General features: G+C 39.9%; 1 protein-coding gene across 9 annotated transcripts in view; it reads right to left on the reverse strand.

The window, feature by feature from the left end:
- ITPR2 (inositol 1,4,5-trisphosphate receptor type 2) overlaps positions 1-26803 on the reverse strand; it is a 313815-nt gene that overhangs the window by 213819 nt on the left and 73193 nt on the right. For all 9 annotated transcript variants that reach the window (XM_021392091.1, XM_021392096.1, XM_021392086.1 and 6 more), the window contains 11 exons: positions 15053-15207; positions 13729-13828; positions 13430-13590; positions 10679-10820; positions 9753-9911; positions 8627-8799; positions 6272-6391; positions 5985-6170; positions 5103-5354; positions 3471-3615; positions 2414-2564 (listed from right to left, as the gene is read on the reverse strand). In XM_021392091.1, coding sequence (XP_021247766.1) covers positions 2414-2564; positions 3471-3615; positions 5103-5354; positions 5985-6170; positions 6272-6391; positions 8627-8799; positions 9753-9911; positions 10679-10820; positions 13430-13590; positions 13729-13828; positions 15053-15207 — 1744 coding nt within the window. The remainder of the gene's footprint in view (positions 1-2413; positions 2565-3470; positions 3616-5102; positions 5355-5984; positions 6171-6271; positions 6392-8626; positions 8800-9752; positions 9912-10678; positions 10821-13429; positions 13591-13728; positions 13829-15052; positions 15208-26803) is intronic.

The following is a 26803-nucleotide window of genomic DNA, read 5'->3' on the forward strand; positions in this document are numbered from 1 at the left end:
CCCTCGCATCCGGTGTGGGCGCAGCACCGTAATAAACATACCTGCTTTATAACCTAATCTCGGGTTATGGAGTTTGATTCCGCAAGTCACCACCATCCTGAATGATGGCAGGGAACATTCTATCTCTTTGTATATTACGCAAGTTATGAATAAGAAAACACTTCCTGAAAAAAACAGCAAAGCATCCGGATTTAAGAAAATGCCAATACATACAAGTATTTTGAAAAACAGGCTGAGATGCACTCTTTTGTAACTCTACTTAATAACCTAAGAGATGAATATTGTAAATTAAAAGGGACAACAAAAGCCAAGGCAGGTAACTCATGAAGTAATAGATGTTTTCAAGTTTTGTATGAGAGAGAATATTTGTGTAAAAGTGGAAGGGGAACTTTCAGAGTAAGTACAACAAGACTGAAGAACAATGTATACCTACAGTTGGTAAGCAATTCTCACTGTTGGAGTAAGGGAGGATCTATATCAAATTCCTGAGATCGAATACTCCTTTGGAACTTGTTCATTCCTCAAGATCCATAGTGGACAGGTGGATCCAGAATCCGTAGGACCTAACTGACATCTATACTTTTGGGATCCACCTTTTTTGACTGAAGTGACTGCACAAGAAGCAAAGCAAAATCAGAAGGCAAAAAAATTAAAAGAACATCACCCAGCCATGTGATTATATCACACACAGGTCTGTTCCGGCAACCCTGATACAGCAAGGTGTAAGTCAAACACAGATTAAAGCACAGACTCAAGCCAGGACTCCATCAGCCTCAGCACCACCTACAATACAACATACACTGAGGCACAGAAGTTCCAGCCCATCCCAACACCACCACCACTCCAAGACAGAAAACACAAACATCTTCCGTACCTTTCTGTGGACTCAAAAACAAGTTCATGAATTCTGAAAAGACCAAATACAGAAGCACCCAGCCACACTACAGCACAAGTCAGCACATTCCATTAGCTCAACTCGTCCTAGCTCAGTGTGGACAAATCGCACCACTGCTACAGCTAAGTGATACCTAGAGATGCAGAGACTACACAAGCATGTTAAAGGCCCTGTGTGTTTAGAGCTCATTTCAAACCTTCTCATTACATAGGAGAAAAGATAAAAGTCAAGATGTGGGTGGAAGACAGCTACAGGGCTGGCTTAAAAGGCTTACTAGTTAATATCGGTCCAATGACTACCCTTAGTCTGATTAACATCTTTTTTTCAGTTCCCATCTGGTTACCGAGACAAAAGTTACGTCATTGCTGGACCTCTGACAGTATGGAAAGCAGATCATGATGACTTAAGAATCTTCAAATCCCTCACACTGCATCACCTGGTGATTTCTTCTTGAACCCCTTCTCTAATCTTAATTTGCTATTAAATGCTGATTGTTGGGTTTTTTTTGTACGTCTTCTATTAATGAAAAGCACTACTCTGTTTTGCTTGAGTAATATGTTTTTCAGACACGAAATATGCTCTTCAGGCATGAAATTCTACAAACTAGGTGATCAACAGTACTGAACACGTGGTATGAAAACGCTTCTAAATTACATATCTTTGTGCCATAGGCATCTTCATAGCCTAATGCTGTCCTAAGTCTGTACTTACACTCAGGATCATTCTGAGTATCAATTGCAAAGATAAATTATACAGCTTATGTTTTACAACCTGCCAATCAGAAAAGTAGAGGGAGGCTGAAGACAACATATAACCGTTGAAAGATGGAGATCATTTATAAAAAACTGTAGAAGGCCTCTCCAGAAAATCTTACAGTGATTTTAACATAAGAACACTTGTCTCCCTGCAGCATAAGTCCAGTATTATTTTTAAGCCTACACAGCGCACCTACTTTTAAGCCATCATACAAAAGGCAGGGGGACATACAATATTGTCCCATGGTTGTCAGCTAGGCACTCTAATCTGGTTAAAAGAATACTCTGAACTGACAAACAGATGTACAGGATGGCCTCATCTAGGCTTCCATCATCTGGTGTTTCTGCAGTTCATGGAAAAGTTAGGCTATATTCTCTTTTTAATTGAAGTGCAGAGGAGACTGATAAAAACTTGTGCCATACATGAGACATCATAATTGCTGTGCCCAGACAAATGCTATCTTTGTACTTTTGGGGGATGGTTAATCCAAGGGATGCCAAAGCCTGGATCCAGATTTGAAAGTACAATTCTAAACAAGCAAAGAAGCAGTAGCATCAATACAGAAACTGCATATCATGAAGTCTGCAGCTCTGTTCAAAAAGGTTCCTTTTTAGATGAGCATCTTAATGTATCCTGCAATATAGTCCTGTTGGTGAGCTTATGTGTGAATAAATAACTCAGAAAAATCAGTGAGATATTCCAGAAATTACCCCAATATAACAAGTTACACACTGTAATACAATTTTTTGTTGTGTTTCTCACCTCCATCCTGAAACTTGCTCAGCCTTTCAAAGTATGATGACATAGGAACTTGAACAATATCTAGAATTGCCAGCAGTGTCCGGGTCAGCCTGAGAAGCTCACTAAAACTATAAAAGCCAAAGTATATGAGGTTTCGAGCCAGATGTACCACCTGTGACAAAAACAAAAATGAAGGAAATATTGTCAATCTTTGTGGTATTCATCTGTGAGATAAAGTTGCATTTTACACAGCATCTTGCACAGCAATCAAAATCTAGAGCGCATTCACATTAGTACAAGTGTTTCCACTCATTTAAATTGGCTTTGGACCAAGGCCATTGACATCATATGTTTTTCAGAGTCAGACAAAAAGAGTGAAAATAACATGAGGCTGAAGATGGACTGAAAAGATACAACTGCATCTGGGAAAATAAATAAGACTGAAAAGAAAAAATCCAGGAAACTGTTTAAAGGGACAGTAGTTGTACAGAAGATGGAAAAGAATAGCATTTGACTGTGGAAAGTTTGAATGAAGGTGATTTCAGATGACCAGAGGTAGAAGCAACAAAGATCTCAAGGTAGACTGAAGAACTGAAAAAGCTATAATTATTTCCCCTTTATTCAACTTTATTTGAACATATATGATTTAAGTGTATCTGAAATTTCTGTCAGGAATTTCAAACAATATTTGAAATGCAGGATTATTCAAAGTATTTCTTTCAATGCCCTATTCTACACAGAGAATAGTACTTGCTTACATTGAAAAATCCCTGCATGCTGATTCACTAATGTGGAGAGAAAGAATACATCATCATTCACACTCCCTCCACACACATCCCTTCTCCTGCCACTGAAATGCAACAGTCTTAGGAAAAGGAGGAAACAACACAGCTGTATGACAGAAGACAGTAATATTATTTTCTGTAGTAATAGTAATCAATGAGAAAACCAGAATTAGAAATTGGTGCTTCATTAGGACAATTATTCTAAGGGTGCCTTTATTTTGAAAGAACCAGTGTTCACCTAGCTGAAATGAGAAGAAATATCATACATTAGGATGGAGATAGCTGAGAAGTACCTCAAATGTAAGTTTATTTTTCTCTTTGTCACCAAAAGGAAAAGGCTGATTTACAACTTCTTTCAAGTACTCTTCTACAAATTCCATAGTTAGTGCAAATTTCCTCTTCATTTCATTCCTTGAAGAATCTGTGAAAGAATCATACCTACAATGCAAGACACAGAAGGAAGGGATTAGTTGGCACTAAAGAATAAACAAACCAACAATAATGCTTTAAAATCACTATCAGTTCTCTGCAAGGAGGAGGGGTAGAGGTCAACTACATAGATATGCAAAGATGGTAGACCGAGGATGCACAAACTTTTCCTCCAGCAGTAGGAGATGCAATGAAAGCGAATAACAGTGACAGAAAAATACAACGGTTCAGACTGATAGCACTCTTAAATGACGCTGTGGCAATTCAGTAAGTCACTAAATCTCAGTTTTCCTCTCTCATCAGCCAGAGAATGGGATGGAACGGAAACATCATCAAGTGCAACTGTCTGACCAGGGCTAATCAAAAGTTAATGTGTACTATTAAGGGTATTATCCAAATGCCTCTCAAACAGACAGGCATGGGGCATCAACCACCTCTCTATGAAGCCTGTTTTAGTGTTTGACCACCCTCAGAGTAAATAGAAGTTTTCTAATGTCCAGTCTGAACCTCCCTGGGAGCAGCTTTGTGCCATTCCCATGCATCCTGTTATCATTTACCAAGGAGAAGAGACTGGTACCTCCCTTTCTACCTCCACTGCACAGGAAGTTGAAGACAGCAAAGAGGTTGCCTATTAGCCTTCTGCTCACCTTTACTATCTCCACAAGAAAGACAGCAGACCAGGAAAGCAGCTCAGGACAATCAGCTTCTACCACCAATTTGACACTATTGTCTTAAGTCAAAACACTCCTTCATATCAGTAGCAGAAGCAATACTGACTGCTGCACTGCTGCACTTCCTCTTTATCTCTTCAGTCAGACACTCCATGTCTGGATGTAGCTCAGTGGTGCTGCTCCATTAAATAACTTCAGCCAAAGAGGGCTTCCACTGAAGTCAATGGGCCCTTCTCCCACACTTAAATTTAACACGTGCTTAAGTACTTTGCTCAATGGAGACCAAAGCCTTTGTGAACTGTTTCTAGGGCAACAGCTGCACTTAGTTGTAAATTTTGGCTTTCCAACTATAACTTTCAGTTGAGGCAGAAATTTAAAACTAAATTTCAACCTAGCACATGGCTGATGTTAGGAACGACTCAATTACATCTAGTTCTCTTGTTCTGAGGAAAGGCCATTCCATTTTATCCTCAGTTTGTTCTGTATAAGAGAAATAGAGTGAGTAATAAAGTGAAGTAAAATGGAAGATGGGCCGCTAAGGGCCATAATTTTGGTGATGGGACTCAGTAGGTCGGGTAGATGGTTGGACCTTCAGTTCAGATCCTGAAGATCATTTCCAACCTGGATGATTATATGATTCTATTTCCATGTAAACATACCCAAGGAAGTTTCCAAGATTAACAATAACTAATTGCTCATTGTTCTGCAACTAAATACCTTTTTAGTTGCATGCTGTGTTGACGTTAGACAGCTACAACCATTTAGTTCTAAGACTAACTCCTATAAAATGATTTTGTACCATATTTTGCAACACTTTTAACTCACTCATGAATTGTGATCTTGGTAGGAATTTCAGTCCACAGTCTGGCGTATCTGACAGGTACCACTGATTCCTGAGGATCTCTGTCCACATGCATGTGAAGCATCAACCGGCAAAAAGAAGCCCGGAGGTCATAAGGAAGACTTTCATCGGACATACATCGTAGGATCAAGTCTACTGATAGCTGTGCAGAAATCTGGTTGATGGCTAGATACTGGCGGTCCAGGCACATTCTTGCAAAGAGGTTCAGTTGGTACCTTAAATAAGAATAATAGCACATTTCCAACTGATTTATTTGAATACCATGAAACGATGAACCTTAGAATCTCACTTTACAATCCTAATGTCAGCTCTTCTGTTGTAAGCACTAAAAATGATTAGGAGTGGTTTTGCTAACCAAAGGACAAACTTGCCATTAAAAACACTAATGTCAGGCTCCAGTGCCCATTAAGACTGGACTCCCTTTGAAATTCAAAGCATTGTTCAGTGGAAGGCTGGAGCTTTTAAACAGTTTGTTTTCAATCTGTTTAAGACACTGTTCCATGATCCCATCTCCTTTCTAAACTCTAGGATGTTGTGAACACTCCTTCAGTCTATGCCTTGCTTCCAAGAACAGCACAACATGAAAAAAATAGCTTCATGAATAAAAGGTAAGAGGAAAAATTAGAGAGATACAAAAAGTTGTTACAAAGGAAACTCAGTATTTGTCTGGAATAGACAACAGAGATCATGATGCTTCCTAAAGGAAAAATCTTAAACAAACTTTTAATCTCTGCTTCTGGTATGACTTGTTTTCCTTTTTCGATATTGGCAAATAGAGAGGATAAGAACTGCAGCAGGCTCCAGGAAGAGTTTACATTTCCATCCATTTGCATAAGCAGCTTTACCTGTAGTAGGTAAGAACTTCTAAATCAACTTTTGTGCCCTCCTTTGCCTCCTGAGCCAGGTGTCTGATGGCCTTGCCATGAGGTTCCTTGTTACTGTCAATCCAGTAAAGCCACACTTCCTCTTCATCAATGTCATCTGAGATGACTGGGCATTCTAAGGGATTGTCCATTTGTGTTGAAATCAGCCTGCAAGGACAAAACATTCACAAGGGAGCCACTAACAAACTGTTACAAATGTAATAACAGAGCAAATAAGAAAAAGGTATGCTCTGATTGTGGATGCTCACTTCGTCTGAATGAGAATGTCAGCATTTCCTGGGCTCAGCATAAACTTGCAGATGAGTTCCTGAGTTACTGGTATTGCTGTGGTGTTAGATACACACAGGTCTGATAAATAATCCAGGAACCTGTACAGTCAAAAGAAAAAAAAAACAAACACAGATGCAACAGAGAACATATGACTTTAAACACCACACAGAAACATTGCTCTAAAATTGTCTAGTATATGTCACTAATATACTAAAGAGAGCACATATTGTGAGATTTTTCAAAATACAATCTTTGTTCATATAAACTGTTGGAACTCACAACAGATAAAGATGAACAATAGCTCTAAGAGAAGCCCTGAATTATCTTTAACTCAAGGAGAGAAATAAAAAGACCCCAGGTAAAACACTTCTTAGCAAATCAAAGATGAAAGAGCTGTGCCAGAACTTACGCAGCCTGAGGATGTCTTAAGCTCATCTAGCAGGAGAGCTCAACTGAAGGCCTTCATCTTTATCAGAAACCAAAAGCAAGAACACACACTCTTATCCATCTTACCCATCCAGGTAATGGATGACTCCCTAACACAAGCAGCAAGGAGATATTACTTGCGCTGGAGACAGCCACAGGCCTTCTGAGGAACTGCACGGCACTGGAGGAGTTCACATTTACAGCTTTTAAAGCTTTCTTTTAAGTCTCCGAAGTGAGACAACCAACGATCACTGGAAAGAGATCTGGCAAGATCTGTATTCAAAGCAGTCATTCCATGAAAAGGAAGCTAAAACTACTGCATGTAAAACAGTTTCCTATGAATTTGAATCTCAAATTTAGGTCTTCTGATGTTTAACAAGGTTCACACTGAGGCTTTCGTGGCACTTGGGACACTGATAAAATATCAGCTTCTTGTCCTTCTTTTATGGATCCCTCTGTGTGTATTAACAGTACTTCACACTGCAGCCTTTCCCTCACTGGAAGATAAAAAGTGCCTCTTCCTTCTATGTACCCTCTTCTTTTTATGACATTTTTAGGAACTGACCACCTTTGAGCCTACCACACCTCTAGCAAATGTGGCTAAAAGCAGGCAAGGGGCTCAAGAGCCAGTGAGGAAACAGACAGAAGCTGGCACACACACACAGAGCATATATATAATTTCCTTAGAAATCCAGGTTAAAAACTTAACCATCTACTACCAATCATTCCAATGCTAAAATGGAGGAAGGTTTTAAATTTTGTAGCTCGTGTGTTTTAGAGCATACTGCCACAATTCTTACTGTCAGAAGCAGTGCTGAAAAAATCTATGAGACTCTCCATGTAAACAAATGCCATAAGATCAAGCATTTATTGGTCAGATTGCACTACCTCGGCAAGGCGTATTTTTCAACATTTAATTGCTCTTGGACTTCAGCCTTAAAGAAGTGAGTGCATATTTTAATGTTGCATATTTAGATATGCAACAATACTAAAATGTCCTTCACCACAAAGTGTCGTCAGCACTGAGAGGCAGCTGATCTCACGTGGCTCCTTCTGTCAGTAATGACCAAAGCCAACATAGTTTAGCATGGGAGAGGCAATAAGATTACAGCATAAGGTAAAATGGCTGCAGACATTCAGAGCATAATTGAAGCAGTACAGTACCAGGGCCCTGAGCAATATCCTGAACTGCTGACAGAAAAATAGTATTCACAGTTACTGAGGACATTTTTTGGCCTACTGTTTCTTAATTTCTTACATTTGTATTACTTTGGTACTTCTACAGCTGAAAATCCAATGAAAAAAATTAAACTGATTTTCCATTAAAAAATGCATTTAAACTCTGACCTAAAGCTGATAAAAAAAAATTCCGACTGAGCTAAGTTAAAGGCTAGAATTTTTCATCTGAAACAAAATCTGGTCTAGAGCACATGTTCACCAGGATCTTTCCCATTCTATGCCTGACTCCCCATCCTTTCAGCTCTGATTTGGAATCAGGACCTGCAAGAAAACTGATTAACAAAACCTTAGTTAAGCTAACATCAACGTCATTTTCACCAAGTTTGTTAGCAGGACGAGCAGCGCAAGTGGCATTTTCACAGAGGAGCAGCAGAGTTACAAAAAAATAAGATTTCTGTTCAGTTGTCTCAATCAATCTGAAATAAAGCCAAACTTTCACGAGCGTTCTGCAAAAACCTCACTTTTCACCACGCTTTAGATCTGAAATGTAGATAACAAACCTCAAGAAGTATGGTATCTCTGATATCTTCTAGCACGACAGTGTATGTGTATTTTTTTGTGTCTGTGAGGTCAAAAAAAATTGGCTGGCGGAAAGCGATAACATAATAACAAATAGCAGGGAGATTCATTGCTGCTACAAATATAATGTTATATGGACCACTTCAAACCTTGGCTCTCGATTTCTCCTGAGTAAATTAACAAAGGTCTCTATTTCTTTAGCCGTGATGTGTTTCTCTAGCAGTTTTCTGTTGTTGTGCAGCAAAGCTGTGATGGTGTCTTCTGCCAAAATATCATAACCAATCTGGGACTGCATGACGCAGAAGTTCTTAGCAATATATTCCTGAAAAAATGAAAATCCTTGTGATGATCTGTTAAGCAGTAATGTTATTCTTTTAGAACCATAAGTATCCAGCTCCATTAACTACCAAAATAATCTTCAAAACTTTTCTCACTAAACTGGCCTGAACAAGGTATATCTGAACACCTAAAATACGTACTCCATGAAGAAGACAGAATATTAGGATTGACTAACTCTTGTTATTCTTTCATAAATCAAAGAAATAAGTCCATAAAAATACATGCAAAATTCAAGAAATGGCAACCAATCTTTTAAAAAAAGGAAAACCAAGGTATATATAATTTTAAGAAACTTTCTTGCTTTCTTCTTCTTTTCTCTGTCCTCTAAGACTAAAATATTTCTGAAAAGTGCTAGAAAGAAGACAAAGAAGTCACACATAACAGTTCAATTTTTTATTTTCAGCTCCTTTAGCCCTATAAAGTTAGTGAAGGCTTTTTTCTGTGCTGCAACATACAAAGCACGCAATATCATGTGCTGAATTATTTCATGTTCATCGGGAGTCTCCAGCAGTGGAAAATAATGCTATCTGATGGAACAGCCTCTGGTTTGACTCACTGCTATCACAACACAAGTATTTACACAACAGAATCACAGACAGTTTTGCCTTCCCCACTTATATGAAGGAAGCAGTGGACACCAGTCTCAGCCAGAGCCTGTGAAGATACAAGGAAGCCTGCCAGGAAAATGAACCTATGACATTCATTGCTGATCATTCCATTCATATAAAAATGCCTATAAAATACAAAACACAATTTCACAGCATGAGGCTGTGTAAGTGACTTTCTACTTACTACTAACAAACACAAAACCCAGTCCTTTCATTATCCCTTAAGATAAGATTACCAGAGAATCACACTTGTAAATGCAGAGTGCAAGATCAAACACAGGATATATAATAACAGAATTTAGGGGAGAAATTGTTGAATACCACTGACCTGGTTCTTCCTATAGTCCTGCTGGGAATGTCTGAGAACTCTGTAACATAGCCTTAACATGTATTTGTATGGGGCATATCTCTGGTCACCTAGGTCTTCAAGTCTCAGCATTGATCCTTCACCTTTGTCCTTAAAAGGAGCTTTGAGGATCCCAAATATCTGTTCAAAATCAAAATCACTGAGGATGAAAATCAAGCCAAGATTTTTCCTTAACCTATAGCTGTCAATTTTATCTGACAGGATCAGAACAAAGTATCTATAGACTCAAATCAGAATTGAATCACTCCACTTATTATCTACAAATTGCTGAATATGAAAGGGGCAGGGGGACAAGGATAATCTCAGACATTACAACTTAAACGTTTAGCTTCGCATTTCCTTACTAACTTGACAGACACTCTTTTTTCTTGACTGCTATCCCCAGTTTAAAACATTTTCAGTTAAGTGCCTTAACTTTAGATAAGTTAAGGATGAAAAAGCACATATGTGCTGCTATCTGGTTTAATTCTTTTCACTTTATTATTTATTTACTATGTCAGTAAGCTACTTAAAGATAATATTAATTTTGATTTTCATGCAAGTCAGTCCTCAAACAAAGTCAGGGATCCATAAGGGTATTATAAGTTTTTCTTAGAGGAAAACACTTGCAGGATCAGGACCATGTAGCAGACTTGCTTCAAATTTGTTCAACAGTTTACTAGTAAATATAGTCTTAAAAGTCATTAGAATTACATGAGACTAATAGACATCAAACTCAATGCCTTGTGCTGTGAATCTTGACTAATAAGCTTAATATCTGACCAGTCCAGTTAGATACAACCCAAGATAGCATAAGCCAACTTACCTGAAACCAACATTTTATCAATTCCTTCTCTCCTACAGTCTATTTGTAAGTACAATCAAGTTATTCATACAGTAGGATATACCTGTGCCAATATATTTTGTTCCCGCATTAATTTTTGTCGTTCCCGGTTAGGCTTAGTAATGACCACATCCAAAACTTCCTGCCCATTGTTAGGCACATCAGACACAAAGAAAATCAGATCTTCTAATAACTTGGTGACAAATCTAGAATGAACAGACGAATGAATAGACAAATCCTTATTATACACAGTCATTCAACACTTGCTAGGATCCATTAAGAAAGAAAATCACATCTTAGAACAAGCTTTAACTAGCAAAATGGAACTTCAATCTTCAATCACTGCAAAACTAAGTTTGACATGTACCTAAGGTTTCCAAGTCTCAGATCAGCACAGGTTTGAATCCATTACAGTGATGTTTTCCAAGACATTAACCAGAGGGAAAAAGGGAGGATGCAAAATTGATGTAGAATTGATGCAAAGTATTTAGAAATCCAGAATCTCTACCAGCTGTTTGCAAGGCCCAGAAATAGTAGAATGATACTCTTACACAGCCGAGCAACAATTTCCACAGGTAAGTTAGTAACATTGGCCCATGAAACAAGATAGTGCACTCACTAGAGGAATAAAAACATTCTGCCACTACACTATTTCCCTACTGGCGCAAGGAACTATTGAAAAATGACTTGGAAAAAAACACTTTTATTTCACTCATTCTTTCCTACCAAAAAAAAAAAAAAAAAAAAGGTTTGGCAGAAGTAAATGCTAAAACAGGACAAAGGTAGTGGCAAGTCCTTCTCTTCTATCTTCAAGCATAATAGGTCATTGCCACCTCGCTACTAACACACCTTGCCAGGTATAAACAAAGAGAAGTGTGGATGACCACAAATTTCCTTAAAAGAATTAGCAATCTTTCACAAAAAAAAAAAAAAATCATGTCTCCCACCTTTAGAAGCACTGTCTGAATTTGGCTAATATTTAGTCTATAATTACTAAACCTGGAGGAATGCTATGAAAGTGGCAGGAAGATGCTCAGTAGATTTCCAGAGACATCTCTGAGAGCCAGACAGAAAGCTTCTGTTAAGCAAAAGAAGGCTTGGATGTTCAACTTATCCCTCTAAACAAGTTTTTAAAAATCTCAGCCCAGTAGTGGATGTTGGAGAACGGTATGGTCCCCAGAACAAAGCACCTCACTAACAGAAAAAGCAGGAAAGGTAAATGTAGGGTGGATCAACCAGGAGTGAGCTCTTGGAATCCCTACTTACCCAAGCAGGAAGGTAATAAGACAGGGAAATTACTAGAGTGTTGGGTTTTTTTTTCAAAGGAAATCACAGGAACAAACAAATAACAGCAATATCATGAAATCATGGAATCACAGAATCATCTGTGTTGGAAGGGACCTCTAAAGGTCATCTAGTCCAACTCTCTTGCAATGATCAGGGACATCTACAGCTAAATCAGTTTGCTCAGAGCTTTCCTTGTTCTTCTTTTCTTGTTCTCCCCCTGCTAAGTTCAGTTCTAGCCCGGCCTTTGCCTTCCTGACCTAATCCCTACATAGCCTAGCAGACTCCCTGTATTTCTCCCAGAGCACCTGCCTCTGCCTCCACTGTCTGCACATTTTCTTCCTGCTCTCTAGTTTGACCAGGAGGTCCCTGTTCAGCCATGCTGGTCTCTTGCCTTCCTTTCCTGACTTCCAACACTTGGGGATGGAGTGTTCTTGTGCACTAAGGAAAGCTTCCTTAAAGATCTGCTGTCTCTGCTCTACTCTCATTCTGAAATATTTCACGGTGTGTTGTACTAGTACATCAACATCAGGACTTGACAATACTGGATTGCAGTGACACAGCAGTGCAAGGCTAATGCAGAGATATCACACCTTCATTATGTTGTATCCCCATGTGATTCTACTCAACAATGAATGAAATGGCTTTCCAAGGTTGAGTACTTATACCTTGGCTGTTACAGAACTGCCTGTTATGATAAATCCTTCACCTGATACTAAACCATCTGTGCTAATTACTGCTGACAAAAGACTTATGGACTTGACAGCATAAATTGTTTTGTCACCAAAAATTACCATTTCCAGCAAAAAGTTGTGAATGATGCCCAGTAGAATACAAGTTAAAAATTAACACTGTAAGAGATGCTATCTAACATTCAATTTTACCAGACAGCTGAAAACAAATAGCCAACCACATCACTTGCAGTGAGAAATACTTGGCTACAATGTACAACAAAATTCCTTAATTCAGGGGTCAGTGTGAAGAAACAGACATTCTTTGGATTGAAGCATGGATGGATATAAAGAGTAAACACTGAAGACAGCAGAAAATGTAAAACAGGAAAGTAAATAGGGAAAAACAGAATCACAGAATCACAGAATATCCTGAGCTGGAATGCACCCACAAGGATAATCGAGTCCACCACCTAGCTCCACACAGGACCACCAAAAACCCAAACCCTATTTCTGCAAGCATTGTCCAAACACTCCTTGAACACAAGCATGGTGCCATGATCACTGCTCTAGGAAGCCTGTTCCAGGGCTTTTCCTAATCTCCAACCTGACCCTCTCCATGGACCTCCATGCCATTCCCTCAGGTCCTGTTGCTGTCACCAGAGAGATGAGATCAGTACCTCTTATAAGAAAGAAAGGAAAGGGACAATCACGGCAGCCTCTCAGTCACTGCAAGTCTTGCTTCTACTGCCCTAGCAGCATGAACACACAGTACAGTGAATTACACTTATCTTTTACTGTGATAACATGATGCTATGAGTAACACTAATTTAACAAGAAAAAAAATAAAGCTCACTAACCTCCTTTCATTCTGGGTTATTGTTCCATTCTCCAGCTTTTTAACAGTTGACGCTAAGACCTTGTTCGCATCATTGGCAAAGTCCAAGTCTCTGACCTCAGACAGAGGAACTGATACAATGGCAAAAGCTTCCTTGTCCTCTTTTGTTTGGCACGTCCCAATCTGCAATAGTTTTTAGTTTAATTAGGGTAACCAATTCTCTCACGTTTGCCCAATTACACACATTTTATATGTTAAGATCACCAGGAAGAAAGTTTAGGAATTATGTCGGGATTCCAACCCCGAGAAATTAGTGTTTACCTTTAACATTACAGGCCTTTCTTCATTGGTGTCTATTGGGATGCTAGTACTAGTAACCCAAGTATTGGTGCATAAATGCCTCAGTCGGACATAGGAGTTCCTAAAGGAGAACAAAGCAAACAGTGGGTTAGATGGATCATTTCTGAGCTAAACTGGGCAAGGTGAGATGTGTTTTAACACATGGCCATGAGATGTGAGAGCATGAGTCACACCAGCCACTCATAATAAAAAGGCAAGGGAGACCGAGAAGGTACTGTAGCAACCTTTCCCCTTTTCTCTCTTTTCTTTCTGATCCAGCATAGAGCAGTAATAAGGATAGCACCTTGGAATTATGAAGAATGCTGTTTTTAAGCATTTCCATAAGCCTAGGAGTAAAGTATTCCTTAAGGAAAAAAAGAATTTAAAAGGTGTTTTAAAATCCTATCTGAATTGAAATATGTCATGAATAAAAACAACTGTTTTCTTCTTATTTTTTCTGCAAAGTAACGATCCCATTCAACCTGTCAAAAGTGCAAAGTAACAAAAATGCGAATGTAAAAGTGATCACAGTTTCACCATTATGATCTGCAAAACCTTGTCACAGGGAGCAAGCATTTACACTATCAATTCTCAACCGAAAATCAAGTAAACAAAGAGCAGGTATGAGATTCATCTAAATTCTTTCCATTAATAATTTCTGGCATTATTAAAAAGCAGAGCTGATAAATCAATTACAATATTTACTCTGAATTACACTCTATAAATATATTCACTATGGTTTCACTAACACACTTGCGTGTGTTAATGCTCATTCACACCCATTCAGCCACAAACAACACCATGTGACTTATCTAGTCAATCCCAGCTAAGAAACAATTGAAATTTCAAACATTCACAAGTAAAACCTATGAACCAATTACTGACTTAATTTCAATAATAGATGTGTTCAGCGGTATTGAGACCTGTCAGGGAAACAGTAACACAGCTCACCATACACACTACTTGGTTGGGAACAATTCATTTAGATCTACTAGCAGCACAGTTTTTTCAAACAGCGCACATAGCTCAATTCTGTCTTCATACATATCTGTGCAACATTTAGCCTGTTATTTTTCTCTTCACAGATTCTCTTCAAGCGTCACTTGTTTTATCTTTATAATTATTTTATCCAGTCACAGCAGCAGTATCATGTTTTATACATCTCTTGTTTATCTGTGAACACTCTTCAAATTTTAACTGAAGGATAATACTTGCTCATGTTTGATTTTTTCTGCTTTACTCACAGGCATAATGCTAGGAAAAAAACCTTGTCAATCCCACAATTTTTTCTTTTTTTTTTTTTTACCTTGGAACCAGGCAGTCAGCTCTCTGAAGAGTGGTGGCATCCAGTTCAAAGAGAGATGCGATGTCATTTCCATGTGGCACAGAGACCAAAGTATACATAATCTTCTCCCCTGCCTGGCGTTTCTTCTTTGAAGCAGGAAGGTCACCATCTCTCTGCTGGTTAGGCACAAGGGTTATTTGCTTGCATCAGGGCCCATTATAAATTCACCAGTTACCTTGTGGACAAGTAATACAACTACATTTTATTATTTTTTTTTGTGTACATTCTATTAAGAATGTACCATGACTGGCTTTGGAGTGCATAACACAAAAGATGCACTTTGCCCCAGGCACACACGGTCTCAGACAGTCATTATAACAACAGCAGGTCACCAGCTACAGAGAGACTGCAGTACTGTATACATTATTACTTGACATCTGCAACTTCAAAAACCTGTGCCAAATGCAGACCCTTCACTCCCAACAGATGTAGCTACACATTGCTAGCTTGGAAAGGGACAAAGTTAAAAGAAGAGCATTAATGAAAACTGGATCTTTAAAAGGGAGGAGGGGAGTAAAAAACATGAACAATTGGCCTAATTGCACAGTTGTTTTATTTAAGTTTGGATTTTTTTCCATTCCCATACATTCTGAATCACAGCAGCAGCACACCTTCCAAACAGGAAGAGCCAGAATATCTGTCCCATTAAGATATATTGGGCACTGGAAAGGGGAGAAAAAAATCACCAGCTAGCTTGCAGTAGAAATCTCAGCACAGGCTGATACTGCAGCAGAGGTTGGATCCAGCACAGGTCTGTGCATGTTCACCGAAACTGGGGAATTTCACTCCCTCACAGGCACCTAGCTTTCAAGAGACACTTACAAAGCTGTGTTGGTGCCTAACAATATGTGCATGCATCTTAAGAAGGTGATCTTCCTCCACCATCTGCTGAAAGTTCACATGAACACTGTCACCCAACACCACTATGCAGACGTTGCCTTCTTTAGTTATCTACTTCTTTAGTTATCTATCTAGTTATCCCTTAGCTTCACAGACTCCTTCCCTAAGGCTCTCTCTTAACCTCATCTATCTTTGCTTGAAGAAGTGATACAGAGTGTATGCTCATAACCATGCAGCAACAAGTAGAACTACTGGCATAAGTAAAAGCAGCTCCTCTGGGCTTCTGGGTTACCACTGTTACAAAAGACTAACAGCCAATTAAGAGACTGGCAACTCAGAGTTCTTCACATACACTAAGTACGTTCTGTGAGGAAGGAAAAGAAGAATGAATAAAGACAAAAGAGAAAATCAAATACTGGAAATCTGAAATACTATTACAATGGTTTATAGTGCACCACTAGGGTAGAGATACACAAAGCAACACAAAGAGGATAGACTCTATGCATTAGAATCATAGAATCACTAAGGTTGGAAAAGACCTCTAAGATCATTCAGACCAATCATCCACCTATCACCAATATTTCCCACTAAACCATGTCTCCCAGTACCACATCTAAACGTTTCTTGAACACCTCCAGGGTCAGTGACTCCACCACCTCCCTGGGCAGCCTGTTCCAGCACCTGACCAGTCTCTTGGAGAAGAAGTATTTCCTAACGTCCAACCTGAACCTCCCCTAGCGCAACTTGAGGCCATGAGTTGAGGTCATTAGTATCTTGATTAAAACCAATCCATAAGGGATAATCAAGAGCAACGCTTTGATTATTCATATTGCAAGTTGACTAAGCAACAAAATTAAGGATGAGGGAAACTATGTAATAAACAGCTAGTTAACATTTCACAGTATTTTCTAAATCATTCCAATACATCCATTTTCTTCTTTATCAAGCCTAAAAATTGCCATTAACTTTATGAAGGACAGAAACAGTAAGGAAAAAAAAAGGAAGAAATCCTCTCAGAAATTTTTCTTAGGCTTACCCACTGATTAGAGTACTGTCACTTAATTTTCAGAGGAAGGCCTGCTGAAACAAAGGAAAAACATACCCCATGTCCTGCACAAGAGTAAACTTTCCTTGGCAGTCCTCACATCCTTTGATACTCCAGGCCCAAAAAATGTTAAACAAAATCACACATGGAAACTTAACCTGCATGTGAGGACTGAGAAAATAGCAAAAATATGTATCTGTGATTTCCATACACATTTTCCTTTATAAACTCAGGATAAGACCGAAACTGGAAAAGCAGGTAAATTTTCCAAACAAACTGGAGAATTTGAAAACCAGTTTATAATTCAAGAGGTCAGTGAAGGGGTGAGGACTACAAGATAGTTTAGAACAGCATCCAGACTTCTTTTTATATTTCCCATAACTTACATCCAAATCTGATCACGCTTTCCCAGAACCTACCTATTATGCTATCATTTCCAAACTGTAAAGGCTGGTATACAAAAAGGCAGGACATTCCATAATCATATAGTTTTTTCTTAGGGCTCCAGGAAAAACAGAGACCAAAACATGAAACCATATTCTGCTCTAAGAAGTATTTTTATACTCCCTCATTACACAATGTCTGAGCATGTCCCATAGGTCATTAAACATGAGCATATACACACATGTGCAAGTTTCTATGACAAGAGGTAAAGTGAAAGGCAGGTCTTCAGTGCTTCAGTAGTTCATACTAACCATTAGCTCTGTGGGGAAGATCCTTCTGAAGTTTAGAGCTGACTTCACTTGCTCACAAGTTTTCCCAACAATTGTACAGATGCTACTAAACAACAGAGTTAGCTTAACAGGCCTTTACCCAGCCAGTCAGGCTTAGCACCTGTCAAATAAGACCTGCCATACAAGCAAGAGCTGGTTTCTACTCTCAAAAATAAAAAGCCCATCTCAACAGAGGGCAATGCAGTGTCTGTAATACTGCTAGCTACAATGCAAAGCTTAGTTGAAGGAGATCTGGCCTGCACAACAGCTGCACAATAGTTCCAGATTGGATTGCAGCAAAAGCCTCAGAAGTATTCTCATACTTCAGTTTAATGATCTCAGACACGTCTCACAACCCAACCATGATTATGAATCTTACACAATATTCTTTGGAAAAAAAACATAATGAAAAGTGACCCTGACCTTGAGAGCTCTGAAAACAACTTACATATAGGGAGTGCACAGATAGAGACATACAGTCACCACATACAAAAATACACAGATTAATATTTATGTTTAAATTTATACCTGAGTTCATGCACACAAGACTGTGCAAGAAAGAGCATACACATTTGCACACAGAAAGTTTCTCATGATTAATCAATTTAATAAGCAGTCATCGGAATCTGCACTTAATCTAGCCATTATTAAACCTGCTGATGAGTCTATATGAGGAAGTTGAAAGAAGGGGAAAGTATTAGACTGCTTCAGATTAATCAGGCAATATGATCGGTACACCAAAAACACAGCATTCCTATGTAGAATAAAACAATGACATTTGCACGCGTAAGTAACAGGCACACAGGCAGATGTAGCCAGCAAAAAACTGATTCAATTAAGAGAAGGGAGGAAGAGACAGTTAAAGGGATTCAAACACAGAGAGAAGAAAATTCATCTTAAAGCAGCATGAAGAAGAAGCCAATGAAGAGTTTCAGAGGTGGTGGTGATAGGGTCAGTGGCAGCCAGAGAAAGAACTCCCAAGACTCCTTTCAGAAAAAGCAGGTGAATTACATGCTAGGAGTACAGAGAAAAAAGAAGTGCAAGAACTATGGGTAAAATAATTCTAGCAAATGGTAAATTCACTAAGAAAAAAATAGTTTTGATTGTCCCAAACTGTTGGTAAGTTAGTCACAAGCCATAGCAATTCAAATAAGATATATATCTACAGTAAAGAAAATGGAATCACCTAATTCTGTAGTTTTCTGGTTAAATCACTTATAAGGATGCGGGAAATGCAGATTCAGTTCCTTTTCTGTGAGGCAGGATTTGGACCTACACCTTCCAGAAGAGTAGTTTTCTACAATGGCATAATTGCATCAGTGGACAAGGGAAGAGCCACTGTCATCTATCTGGACTTCAGTAAGACCTTTGACACAGTCCCCTCTAACATCCTCCTCCCCAGATTAAAAGATAAAGATTTGATGGGTAGACTGTTTGATGGATGAGGAACTGGTTATAAGACTATATCCAGAGTGTGGTGTGGTCAATGGCCCAGTGTCTGGATGGAGATCAGTGACAAGTGGCATCCAACAGGGGACTGTATGGGGACCAATGCTCTTCAACATCTTCATCAATTACATTGACAGTGGGAATTACTGCACTCTCACCAAGTTTGCAAATGACACCAAGCTGTGTGGTGCAGTCAACATGCCTCAGGAACGGAATGACATTCAGAGAGACCTAGTCAGGGTCAAGCAGCGGGCCCAAGAGAACTTTGTGAGATTCAACAAATTAAATTTCAAGGTCTTCCATCAGGGTTGTGGCAACCCCCACCGACATTACAAACTGGGGGACAAAAGGATGGAGCACAGCTCTGACAAAAAGGACTTGGAGGTACTGGTGGATGGCAAGCTGGACATGAGCTAGCAATGTGCTCTTGCATCCCAGAAAACCAACTGTATCCAGGGCTGCATTAAAAGAAGGGTGGCCAGTAGGGTGAGGGTGGTGATCCTGCCCCTCTACTCTGTGCTGGTGAGTCATCACATGGAGAACTGCATCCAGATGTGGAGTCCTCAGTACAGAAGAGACATGGACCTGATGAAGTCCATGGAGGGCCACAAAAACAATGCAAGGGATGGAACATCTGCCCTATGAGGACAGGCTGAGAGAGCTGGGGTGGTTCAGCTTGGAGAACAGAAGGCTCTGGAGAGACCTACAAGCAGTCTTTCAATATCTAAAGGAAGGATATAAGAAGGAAGGGGAGAGACTCATTAGCAAGGTCTGTTGTGACAGGACAAGGGAAAATGGTTTCAAACTAAAAGAGGGGATATTTAGATTGGATATAAGGAAGCAGTTTTTTACAGTAAGTGTAAGTGAGGCACTGGAACAAGTTTCTCAGAGGTGGTGGGTACCTTCCCCTTGGAGACATTCAAGGTCATGCTGAACCAGACTCTGAGCAACCTGACATGGCTGTAGATTTCCCTGTTTATTGCAGGGGACTTGGACTAGATGATCTTTAAAGGTCCTTTCCAACTCTAAGGATTCTATGAGTGTATGATTCTATACAGCCAATGGCCATGGCATTCTTCCAGAACGAATTCATGTAGGAAAGTAAAGGCTGATAGCTCAAAAAAGGAGTCACAGTGAAAAGAATCAGCCCTTCTTTTGAAGATCCAGACTAACAGCAAATACCCTAACTCCTGGGCTGCCACCATTTGCTTGCAGTGCATCACAACAATTTAAAAAGAAGCTTAATATATATATATAAATCCAGTGAAGATGTACAGTGTTGTAATTTGAAGGGCAGATGTATTGTAATTGGTGACAACATCTGTACTGTAATTGTAGACAATTAGATTTGTCCTTCTTGGGACTTGTAGCCCAGGAGATGACTCTTCTTCACATTTCTCAGTATAAATTGCTAGAAATTGTGAACTACCCCAAGTCCTCATATTCTTCATCTCTATTGGTTATCATACCTGAAATTCAGGAGATTTACAAGGAGTTTTGTTTACAAAGGGGCCTACCTGCAATAAATAAATAAACAAAAACTCTTAGGTGGTAAAAAAAAAACTCATTAAAAAAAAGCCAGGCCTGGAATACCTTTCCTTTTAGAATGTAAATCCAATCTACAGTTCCAACTGGTGAGGACACCTCTTGTGGCATAGAGACAGACAAGGATAATGCCCTACTCCTGAATGAATACATTACACTGCACTACAGATTTCAGCAGAAATTAAATTTAATAACAGCCAGAGTTGTGAAAACACCTGTTAAAGCCAGTACAATGTGATATCTCAATATGTTAACCCAGTTTAGGAGGCTCTTACAAACCAGAATTTACTCAGAGTAGCAATATAAGCAATACTCCATACATTAGATGATTTAAAAAATTCTATATGAAAAGGAAGTCAAGTAAATTAATGGCCAGCCTTGCTCCTGCATGTTAGGAAGCCCTGGCAGACAGCACAGCAGTTAGCCTCCTGTTACACCTTTGCTGTTGACTCATTTGTGAGTCATCGCATTTTCAGCAGAGACATCACGTTGCAATTCTGTTGTTAGGAGCCAGAGACATTCTGTAAGAAACAATGTATGCGTTTTCAGAGCTGATTCAGACCTGTGTGCAGCAGCAGAATAATAATAGTGTGCCAGCATTCGTGTCTCCCCTTCTTCCCCAGTGACTGCAGAGCCTCTCAAGTGGTCTGACTGCTGGCTTTATATAAGCAGAGACACTGCCATTTTAAAACTGAGGATTTTTTTTTGTATGTTTTTCAGATTGTTTACCGCCTCAGCCTTGAAAAAAAATTCCCCAAACCTACTCTAATTGTTTTAACCACATTACCTGTGTCACACATTATGAAAGTTAATTAAACAAACTTGGTTGCTGGAAGGTAATTAAAAAATAAAACTAAAAAAAGAGAAAAAAATAGTGTTTATCACGAAAAATATCACTTGAGATGGAAGCAAGAAAGCAAGCTTTGAATTGCATTGCTTTTTGGCATCCATAAACAGAGATAGAAATAAGTCAAAGGAGGTACATCAAATTGCACCAAGAAGTCCATGACAGAACTGTCCAGCTTCTTTAAAAGAAATGTAAATACATACCAGTCTCAGTTCCAAGAGAAATCTGAATAATAAAACCCAGTTTGGAACTGTTTAGGATGAGCACTCTCATGAAAATGCAGACAAATGGAGGTGAGGTAGCTATCCAAATACAGCCTTTTAATACTAAGGCACTAACAAATGCCACATTTCCAGCTGCTCTTGACATTTCCCCAGTGTTTATGGTGTTCTTCTAGGTGCTGTACATTTCTGTGATTGGAAATAATGGACTACTTTGCAGCATAAAATACACCAATTTTGGATTTAATGGGAGCTGTAACAGAACACTGCATTTTGATGCACTATACATTACAATCTCCAAGACTTCAAGAGCTGCATAAACCTTTTTTTTTTATACGGCCTTTAAATCAGAGAAAGGTCTCATGTAAAAAAAAAAAAAAATCCGGAATTTAGATGTGGGAAAAGCACACACAAAGAATATTAATTGACTCAATGTAAGGCTAAATTTTATCAGAAATCAAAGCAATGTTTCACCAGAAAATTTGGCTGGAATCTCACGAAGCAGCGCATAAATGAGCAAAGAAGGCAGCCCAAACATAGCTTGGGAACAAAAGCCCTAATGACTGCTGGTAATATTTATGTTCTCAGTTGCCAAAATTATTTCATATTTTTAAGTCAGTTAAGGCATAAAGATGGACTTTGGAAGCTAGGTGGCTATGCCCACTACCGCATCACAGAAAATCTTTCTCCATTTCTGCTTCCTAAAATTGACAGTTGCCTAAGCAACTGTGATCAGGACTTGTATACCAGGCAGTGAACATGCACAAGAAGCCCTATCACACATTTATAGTTAAGGGCTGGCGCAAAACATACAGATGGTTGTGTCTTCTTTAAAACCTAGATGACAGAGAAAGAGCTGGAACCCTTTTATCCCAGCAGGGAAAAGCAAAACACAGGCTGCAGGCTCAGCTTCTTCCTTCAGCTGAAAAGATTCAAGTATGCCTCTTCTATTTCCTTACTCTTCAGCCTTCAAATTGTGCTGGTGTAGGTCCACTTCCACCTCCCCCTTTAGAGCAGCAGATTGCACAATTAATTGGTTTGAAAGATGAAAAAGAAGATGCCTTTGCAGTGAGTCAGTGAGGCAGTCAACTGGCAGAAGAAACATCACATGAAAAACACAGTGCAGGGAAAGCTTGTGTGCTCTACGTCATCTGTGTATTGGATATAAGACTGACATGGCTGGCCCTTCAAGAACTCCAAACATTCTAAGATTCTTTTACATCTGAGGGACAATTAAACACTGCATCATTGTAGCATAAAAGAAATCCCTGCACAGTGAAGCTTTTCTACTCAGTTGCTCACGGGCAAAATGAAGACTTAAATTACCCTGGGCTGACTCATGGTATTTTCAAGAAAACTTGAAAGAGGTGGAGGATCCCAAGGTTTTTCTACCATGCTAAAAGCATACCATAGAATCACAGAATGGCTTGGGTTGGAAGGGACCCCAAGGATCATGAAGTTCCAACCCCTCTGTCATAGCAGGGTCACCAACCTCCAGATTTGGTAGTAGAACAGGTTGCCCAGGGCCCCAACCTGGTCTTGAACACCTCCAGGAACAGAGCATCCACAACCTCTCTGGGCAGCCTGTTCCGGCACCTCACCACTCTCTCTGTAAAGAACTTCCCCCTGACATCCAATCTAAACCTTCCCTCCTTGAGCTTAAAACCATTCCTTCTTGTCCTATCACTGTCTACCCTTGCAAAAAGTTGATTTCCCTCCCATTTATAATCCCCTTTTTTAAAAAAACTGGAAGGCTGCAATGAGGTCTGCTTGCAGACTTCTCCAGGCAGAATAAGCCCAGCTCTCTCAGCCTGTCTTCGTAGGGGAGGTGTTCCAGCCCTTTGATCATCTTTGTGGCCCTCCTCTGGACACTCTCCAACAGTTCCACATCGTTCCTGTACTGGGGGCCCTAGACATGGTTGCAGTACTCCAGATGGGGCCTCACAAGAGCAGAGCAGAGATGGACAATCACCTCTCTGTCCCTGCCGGCCACCCCTCTTCTGATGGAACCCAGGATATCATTGGCCTTCTGAGCTGCAAGAGCACACTCCTGGCTCATATTCAGTTTTTCATCCACCAGAACCCCCAGCTTTTTCAAGGAGTTCTTCTCCCAGTCCATATACGTATTTAGGATTACTCTGACCCAAGTGCAAAACCTTGCACTTTGCTATGTTGAACCTCATTAGGTTCACACAGGTCCACCTTTCGAGTTTGTTGAGGTCACTCTGGATGACATCCCTTCCTTCTAACATGTCAACCATACCATTCAGCTTGGTGTCATCAGCAGACTTACTAAGGATACACTCAAGCCCATCATCAGTGTCAGTGATTAAGATGTTGAAGAGCACCAGTCCCAAGACAGACCTCTGGGGGACACCACTCGTCTCTGGCCTCCACCTGGACATAGTGCCATTCACCACAACTCTCTGTCTATGGCCTTCCAACCTTATCCATCAAGTAGTCCACCCCTCAAATCTATATCTCTCCAATTTAGAGATAAGGATGCGGGGAGGAATCATGTCAAAGGCTTTGCACAAGTCCAGGTAGATGTCATCAGCTGCCTTCCCTTTGTCTACCGATGTCATCACTCCAACACAGAAGGCCACTAGATCGGTCAGGCACGACCTTCCCTTGGTAAAGCCATGCTGGCTGTCTTGGATCACCCGCTCATCCCTCATGTGCCTTAACATGTCTTCTAGGAGGATCTGTCCCATAATCTTCCCAGGCACAAAGGTGAGGCTCACCGGTCGGCAGTTCCCTGGGTTCTCCTTCCTCCCTTTCTTGTAAATGGGAGTGGCGTTTCCTTTTTTCCAGTCCCTGGGGACTTTGTCCAACAGCCATGACTTTTTAAATATGATGGAAAGCAGCTCAGCAACCACATCAGCCAGCTCCTTTAGGACCCTGGGATGAATGTCTTCCGGTCCCATTGACTTGTATACATTCAGTCTCATGAGGCAGTCTCAGACTTGCTCTGCCCTTATGGGGGGGGGAGGGGTGGATTTACTCCCCCAGTTCCTACCTAGAGGCTCTAGGATGCGAGCTTCAGGGATGTGAGAAATACAAGAATCCTAGCTGCCAGTGAAGACCGAGGCAAAAAGTTCATTTAGCACCTCAGCCTTCTCCATATCTGTCATAGCCAGTTCTCCTTCCTCATTTACTAAAGAAGGTACTCCCTTTGGCCTGCCTATTTTGGCCCAAGTACCTATAGAATCCCTTCTTGTTGTTTTTAACATCCTTCATCAAGTTCAGTTCCATCTGTGCCTTGGCTTTCCTAATCCCCTGCCTGCAATTCCAGACAGCATCCCTGTATTCTCCCCAGGTGACACGCACTTGTTTTCACAGCTGGTACAATCCTTCTTTTCCCCCAGTCTGACCAGCAGGTCCTTGTCATGCCATGCCAGTTTCCTGCCTCCCCTGCCTGCTTTCTTATCCAGAGGGATGGAGAGCTCTTGTGCTCTCAGAAAGGCATCCTTAAAAAAAAAAGTATCTGTAGGTTTGGATTCATACGGAGGTGTTACCTTATCCTTATCAGGATTTCTTTCACAAAATATCTTCAAGTGAAAGCGCTGACTGTGTAAAGTAAAATTTCCATAGAGAACCACTTTTGATCATCAACCAGTTTTGATTAATTTTTCAATGGAAACATTTGTCCAATCAGATTTCTCTGGTCTTGGATCTTATTTGAAACCAATGCCCAGGAGGATTAAGCTAAACTGTTAGAGAAGTCACCTTTAGCATTCATGTTCAGATCACTCACATTCTTCATTATCCAGTCCAGGGAATATTTAACTATGAGAGCTGCTCCAAAAGTAATGCCTCCTATTTTGTTATATTGGTCCACAATGTCAGAGGCGGATGTTGGTGGTATGGCAGGAGAGGCTGAACCTTCCCACCAACATGCTGTTATATTTTATTACCTTGAGACAGATGGCAGCAGAGAGACAGTCTGGCAAAATGACTTCTGACGTGGAACTGTGTACAAAGCAAAGGTGTGTAACTGAATACCTCCATGCAGAAAAAATTGCACCTATTGACATTCACTGACACTTGCTGAATGCTCATGGACACCAAACAGTGTATGTGAGCAGAGTGAGGTGGTGGGTGGTGCATTTCAGCAGTGGCAACAGCGATGTGAAAGACAAGCCATCTTCCAGACGGCCATACAGATTTTTATGAGCGTGACATGCAACTCTTGTTCATCACTGGTGAAAATGCATAGCTAATGCTAGCGGCCACATTGAAAAATAGTGTTTTGCAGCTGAGAATTTGCTCTATCAAATAGTGTTCTTGTGCTTTTTATACCTGTTGTAGTTTCCATGGAAATAAATGGGAGGCATTACTTTTGGAGTGACCAACGTACTTAGATGAAATGAAACCGCTACAGCTGGACACTCTATACTACATATAAATTAGTATAGCATATCATAATACATTTGAATCCTCTGTGATGAGGACCTAATATTGACCCTAAACAAGCTTTCATAGATCTGAATTCAGATTAGCTCTATTCTAGTTTTCTGGGCTGGGCACCCATGTGAGGCTAGAATACAGGACCTATATTCCAGATGTGTATCTTTTAATTTTGATCCAACAGAATACAAGTTTACACACTGAGACAGCTTTGCAAAGTGAACTGGAGTGTCTTAAATAGGGAATAATTAGGAGATTTGATGAAGGAGGTGCCATCATGATGTGAACTGAAATGTTAATACATCTGAGCTGTACGTTAGCCCAGCTACACCATTCTCAGAGCAAAAGCACGAACCCAAGCATTTCCAGGCAAGTACCCCACTCAAAAGGATATTCTAGACCTTATCTCAGTTTCTCTCAGAAAGCTTCAAGAGCTTCAAATGTGATTCCAAAACAGAAGAGAAACAACTGCTGGAACTCCCATATTTTCACAATAGAGAACTTTCATTTCTCTGGCCAACTTAGCTCTTACTGCCATATTACTATTTATACCAAATACCAGGGAAGATAGAAAACCAATGTTACCAACTCCTACAACAATCTCCACTTCTTTTTAAATTGCAGTGCTGGAGGCATATGATT

Source organism: Numida meleagris, chromosome 1 (assembly GCF_002078875.1).
Source record: "Numida meleagris isolate 19003 breed g44 Domestic line chromosome 1, NumMel1.0, whole genome shotgun sequence".
Classification (NCBI taxonomy): Eukaryota; Metazoa; Chordata; class Aves; order Galliformes; family Numididae; genus Numida; species Numida meleagris.